General features: G+C 46.5%; 1 protein-coding gene across 31 annotated transcripts in view; it reads left to right on the forward strand.

Moving 5' to 3' along the window:
* The window catches only part of TCF7L2 (transcription factor 7 like 2), a 186,724-nt gene extending 184,601 nt beyond the window's left edge, over nucleotides 1-2,123 (forward strand). For 18 of the 31 annotated variants that reach the window (XM_037132910.2, XM_037132909.2, XM_037132916.2 and 15 more), the window contains one exon: nucleotides 9-2,123. In XM_037132910.2, the coding sequence (XP_036988805.2) occupies nucleotides 9-432 (424 nt within the window). In that variant the 3' untranslated portion in view covers nucleotides 433-2,123. The remainder of the gene's footprint in view (nucleotides 1-8) is intronic. The other 13 variants (XM_053668486.1, XM_037132932.2, XM_037132936.2 and 10 more) reach the window with 3 other exon arrangements.
* Nucleotides 2,124-6,300: the final 4,177 nt, after the last annotated feature.

Below are 6,300 nucleotides of genomic sequence, written 5' to 3' on the forward strand. Positions count from 1 at the left end.
GTTTCTAGGAGAAAAAAAAAGTGCGTTCGCTACATACAAGGTGAAGGCAGCTGCCTCAGTCCACCCTCTTCAGATGGAAGCTTACTAGACTCGCCTCCCCCCTCCCCCAACCTTCTAGGCTCCCCTGCCCAAGACGCCAAGTCACAGACTGAGCAGACCCAGCCTCTCTCGCTGTCCCTGAAGCCCGACCCCCTGGCCCACCTGTCCATGATGCCGCCGCCACCCACCCTCCTGCTTGCCGAGGCCGCCCACGGCAAGGCCCCTGCCCTCTGTCCCAACGGGGCCCTGGACCTGCCTCCTGCCACTTTGCAGCCGCCCATCATGCCCTCCTCATCTATTGCACAGCCGTCGACATCTTCCTTACATTCCCACAACGCGCTGGCCGGGACCCAGCCCCAGCCTCTGTCCCTGGTAACCAAGTCGTTAGAATAGCTTTAGCTGCATTAGCCCTGGTTGTGTTGTGTAGTGCTTCACTTTGCTTTTCTTGATTTCCCCCCTCTTTTGGAAGGTTTTGTTTTGTACTCTTTAATTTTGTGCCATGTGGCTACATTAGTTAATGTTTATCAAGTTCATTGGTCAATATTTGACCCATTCTTATTTCAATTTCTCCTTTTAAATATGTAGATGAGAGAAGAACCTCATGATTCTACCAAAATTTTTATCAACAGCTGTTTAAAGTCTTTGTAGCGTTTAAAAAATATATATATATACATAACTGTTATGTAGTTCGGATAGCTTAGTTTTAAAAGACTGATTAAAAAACAAAAAGGAAAAAAAAAATGAAGCAATTTTGAAGCAGCCCTCCCGAAGGAGTTGGTTCTGTATTATTTGTATTAAATACGAGCTTGCGAACCAATCATTTTACATCTGGTTTTTGAACCACAAGGGCACGGCGAATGCAGTGCCGTTCCCTTTTTCCCGTGTGAAACAACTTTTATTGTGATGTTACTTGTTATTGTTTAAATGTACAGAAACAAAGGGTTAAAATGTGTTAATATACCTTGTTCCATGGTGGTGTTCTTTTGGGGGGAGGGGATGCGACTCAGCAATGAATGGAATCACAACGCTGTCGGACCAGTAGTATTTATTGCTTTAGAGATTGCTTGTCGGCCCTGTATGTCGTCCCTTTTAAAATATGTTTTCCTTTTTCTTGAAACTGTATAAAGTTTTTTTCCCCCCTTAGCATCAGCATCTTATGTATAACAACTCATTTGTACAAGGTTTTTAAGTTTATATATAAAATATGTATATATATTTTTGTTTCCCTTTTTGACTTTTTTTCTGTATGAAACCCAGACGCCGCCAAATGGACATGAATAGTTGCATTAAAGGATCAGTAGCATTAACAAAAGTTGCTTTAAAAGCCATTATGTGAAACAAGACTTGAAAATTAGTGAGGGACTCTTAGCGACGCTGTATGAGCAACAGCGGGAACCACCCGGACTCCCCTTGAACTCACAGCCCAATGCCCTGCCCCATGAGGGCATGGACTGACTGTGCAAAACTTAATGTGCCAAAATTCTCAGTGACTTCAGCTTTCTCCCTCTTTCTGATGCTGTAATTTTTGTTCATCATGTTTTGCTGTGATGTTACATAGGTAGATTTGTATGTAGTTTTAACGTCACCTATAACAAGATGTGTTTGGTAGCAGATTGTCCAGAAAAGCATTTTAAATGAAGAGGTATAAACCCTTAAGGGCCAAAATTCTGTATATTAGATTACTCTTAAAGGAAAAACCAGCTGCCGCTTCTATGTACACGTACGACATACAAGTAGGTAGCAGACTTTAAAAATAAAAAAAACCTAGGCATGTTGATGTTGCAAAATGCTGTATAAAGCTGAAACCTGTTCATTCAGTGCCATTGTAGTTGACATGAAGCGATTGTAAAACTGTCTCCGATTTTTCTCTGGTTTATTAAGATGCTAACTATAACATTTTTTTTTGTGAATACTTTGAATGTTTCCTAACAGTTGTGATGTTACTGTTCCGTTTTATGCTCTTATTCCAATTTCATTTTTAATGGTTTGGAAGCCATTTTTGTAATGAATAAATGTTCATGCTGTACAGTATCTGTAGCATGCCGTGCTGGATGAATAAAAGCAACTTAGTGTGTGCAGATAAAGGCTGGTCACTTGTTTCTGTGATTTGCGTTTTCTCCCTGGGGAAGCTTGACCCACCTTCACCAGGAGCAACGTATTCCCGAGCTGGAACTGCAGCTCACGTGCTGGAATGGGTAGTAGGTGGTGACTTAGGTACCGGAAAGTGGTCTTGAACTCTTTTGAGGGATCGATTCTCTCTGCCCCAGCCCCCATTTTGTGATGCCCGTTTGGCATACCTTGTGTACTGTAAGTTCATTTCTGAAAGCAAAGCACAGTGACTGACCAAACGTCACTCCTCTGGCTATGAAACAGCCATTCTGATACAGCCTCTTTGTCCCACTCATATTGAGCCCAAGGGATTGAGTTGTGGGTAATGAGATAGTTCACCAGGAGTGGATTTAAGAAACCGCGCTGCTCCCCTTTAAGGACCATTGATGTGGATGTATCCTCAGTTCTTTTTAAGAGTTTCACGCAGGCAGAGGTGGCCAGGGCATCTGCTTGGAAACCCTTTCTCTGGTGGTGAGCAACTGTTGAGCAAAAAGCCATTTAGAAAATTGATTTACCCAAAAGTTTGTGCAGAGGAGTTCTTGCCATTTGGGGGACCCAAGTTCTTTGGCTCTGCCCTGGCCAGGGTGTGAGGTCATTACCATTACCGATCAGGGGCCACAGTAAAGATCTTTGTCACGGTTCTGTGGCATTCATTTCTCAGGCCGACCAGGATGGATGGATGTACACAGTGTTCACTTATCGAGGACAATCAAACCTTCAAAGGATGTGAATTTCCACGGGCCTGGAAGCTGTTGCCATTGCCACCATTGTCATCTGAACCTTAAAGTTCTTCAGAAGCTCTGCTTTGTACCTGGTCATTCTTGTTTTGTAAAATCACAGCATTTCATTTTTGCTTTTAGCTTTGTATTCCCAGGGAGGAGTGATGCTGTATTTTGCACATCAGCCTCCGAGTGACCCGTGAAAACACAAATCAGAACAATTTCTGTTTGTGGTGGTGCGTAGCAGCCCGAGCTGCCTCTGCACATTTTCTCATTCCATCCTAGCACTGCCACCTGGGGTGGGTGTTACTACTCTCCCCTCCACACTCTGCTTTTTGTTCTGAAACCCGTTTTAGAAACTTAGGGCTTGTGTCTTGTCCAAGGTCACATGCCCCACTCACGCACTTCCCCTCTGGCCAGACTAGAGAGGTAAGCTACCTGAAAGCATATCCCCCTTTCAAAGATGTAGTTTCCCTCATCCTGGAAGGTTCTATTTCGCTCCTGCAGCCCCACTCCCCAACCTGGATGCGCTGTCATTCTCGGGTCTCAGCGGACACATCCCCCCCCAGACAAGGGCGGGCATGTCTCCCTCCAGTGTGCTTCCTGTTTTCCCCTCCCTTTAACGCCCTCACCCAGTCTTGTCAATGCTCTGACGCTACTCTGCTGTGGATATTTAGAGCCTGATAATTCTTTGCAGTGGGGAACTGTCCTACGCATTGTAGGATGTAAGCATCGCTGGCCTCTCAGTAACCCCCTGCCCCCCAACCCCAGTCACAGAAACCAGAAACATCTCTAGACATTGCCAAATGTCACCTGGGGGTTAACAGGGCTCCTGGTTGAGAACCAGTGCTCTAGAGAGGATAGCACTGTGGCTCCCGTGTCCACTGCCAGGTGCAAGTGCCTGGCACGGGGAAGGGGCTCTATAAATACTTGTTGACTGAAGGAATGAACAAAGTTGACCAACTCAACACCTTTATTATGGGAAGCAGGAGAAGGGAGATATTTCATAATCCTTCCAACCATGCTAGAATGTAACCTGGGGCCCCTGTTACAAAGGCCAAAAAGAACAAAAAGCCAGGTGGGCATAGGGTCGCTCCCTCTGCTGTCAGCCAGCCTGAGTGCAGATCTCTGTAAAGTTAAAAATACAGGTCACTAGCCCCATGCTTACAGCCCTCCCTCCAGTGCTCATACACTTTAGGGATCTTCTTCACACCCTAACATAGAATTCCCCCTAAAAAACTCATCTCATTCTCGACAGTCCAGGTTCCAGTCTCCCAAAGGCAGCCCCAGCCTTAGCCCTTCAACACTCCTGTGTTCATCAGGGTGGTTTCTGGAGCCCCAAGAGTTTCAAACTGAGCATCTTTTTGTTGCATCCATAAGAAATGGACCCATGGGGTTTTTTGGTTCTGAGAGACCTTGAGATGACATCTAGGAGCCTGTAACTCAGTCTCGGAGCCACACATCGCTTCTGCCTGATGGGGCAGGCCTGGCCCAGGGAGTTTGCCTTCAGGAGAGTGGATTAGTTTCCTGTGGCTGCTGTAACAAATCAACACAAACTGGGCAGCTCCCATCAGCAGCTGTCCCAGCTCTGGAAGCAGGAAGTCAGGAAGCAGATATGTTCTCGCTCCAGATGTTCTAGAAGCCTCCTCTGTTACACGTCTATTCTAGCGTGTGGTGGCTGTCTGCAGTCCTGGGTGTTCCTTATCTTTTTGCCAAGTCACTCACATCTCTGCCTGTATGGTCAGATCACTGCCTTCTCTGTGTCTGTCCCAAAAGTCCCGCTGCTTCTCATAAGGACCTGTGTGACTGTATTTGGAGAACTCTGGACAAGCCAGTATCTCTAGATCATGAACACAATCACATGTTTTGCCATATAAAATAATACAGGTTCTAGGGTCGGGACTGGACATATATTTCAGGGGGCCACCCTTCAGCCCACTACAAGCATTTGCCAATTCCGGGACAGCTGTGGTCTTTGCCCAGAACTCTCCAGGATGGGCTGTTGGCAGTGGTTTGGGACAAGCCCGTGTGAGACTGATGACTATAGTAGGTGGTTTTCCATTTCGGGTAGTGGCAGGTACACTTTTAGTTTTGTGATGTGGATGCAGATAGGGTCAGAAGGGTCTTTCATCTGGATCCAGGGTTTGAAGAGAGGAAGCCCCTGGGAGCAGGGCAGTGACCCTGACCTTGCAGAATCCTTCATCCGACACCCTCACCATGAGTCCTTGGGTAATTTTGCCACCCCTCTGAGCCTCTCTTTCCTCAGCTGACAAGTGGTGACAGTAGAACTCATCTGACAGAGTCTTACAAGGCCTAGGATGCAGAGAGCCTGGAACTGTAAATCAGAAAAGTGTTTATTATTATCATGAAAGCAGAAGCCAAGTCACAACTGTTGTTTTCCTTATTTATTTCTCGTTGGGATTCTGCTAGTCCTGCAAGTAGAGAGTCACAGAGATTTAGACACATCCTCACGGTCGAGGGACCGTGACCTGCGACGCGTGAGTCACCTACCGTCAGTCATCTGACCTGAACCTTTAGGGCCCTGTGAAAATTTCCTCCACCCTTCAAGGAGCCACAGCTTGGGCCGGGCTGCTTTATGGGGCACAGAAATGTGTTTTTAATTAAAGCCTTTTGGAAAGAAACTAAGGAATAGCCTAAAAGACCCTTGCGAATGGTGCAATGCAAGTGCCAGAACCCAAAGCTGGGGATTACTTAATAAGCGGGGCCTTAGATTTGATTTTCTGGAGTCCCACCTGGTGTTGGCTTCTGCCTCCGGCATTCCCGGCCCATGGCCGTGGCAGTGGCCTGCAGGAATTCTGGCGTGGCCCTGAGGGGCAGCATGGGTGAACTCTGGCTCTGGAGTGTGTGTTTTTTTTTAAAGCTGGCATTTTGTGAGGACGCTTGATGGGAGCTGTGAGTAGGCACATGGATTGATTGATTGATTGATTCATTCATTCATTCATTCAACAACTATTTCTGGAACATCTATTTGCACCAGTTACTCTGCTAGGAGCTGGCACACAGGTCTTGGTAAAATCAGCTTTTTCTCCGTTTTTCCCACTGAGCTCACTCCCACACCATCCTTCAGGATGGAGCCTTTCAGGAAATGGGCCACCAGCATTCCTGAGGCCTGGACAAGCTGCTCACTGGGCAAGTGACTTTATATAAGGATAATGACAGCAGGCTGTGCCAACAACTCTACCCGAGTTTCTCTTTAATCCTCATGGGGATAGAAAGTGCTTTTATGTTCATTTTACAGAGGTAGAAAGTGACATGTAGGGAGGTTCAGTGGCTTTCTGAAAGGCACATATGTGGGAACAATTGAGCCTAGGATTCGAACCCTGGCAGCCTGACTTGGGAGTCTGCATAACTAAATGCTGCTCCTGGGAAGATACAGACCAGCTGAGTAGCTGGAAAGAGGTGAGGGCGGAGC

Source organism: Artibeus jamaicensis, unplaced genomic scaffold, assembly GCF_021234435.1.
Source record: "Artibeus jamaicensis isolate MK-2021 breed Jamaican fruit bat unplaced genomic scaffold, CSHL_Jam_final contig_490, whole genome shotgun sequence".
NCBI classification, from domain to species: domain Eukaryota; kingdom Metazoa; phylum Chordata; class Mammalia; order Chiroptera; family Phyllostomidae; genus Artibeus; species Artibeus jamaicensis.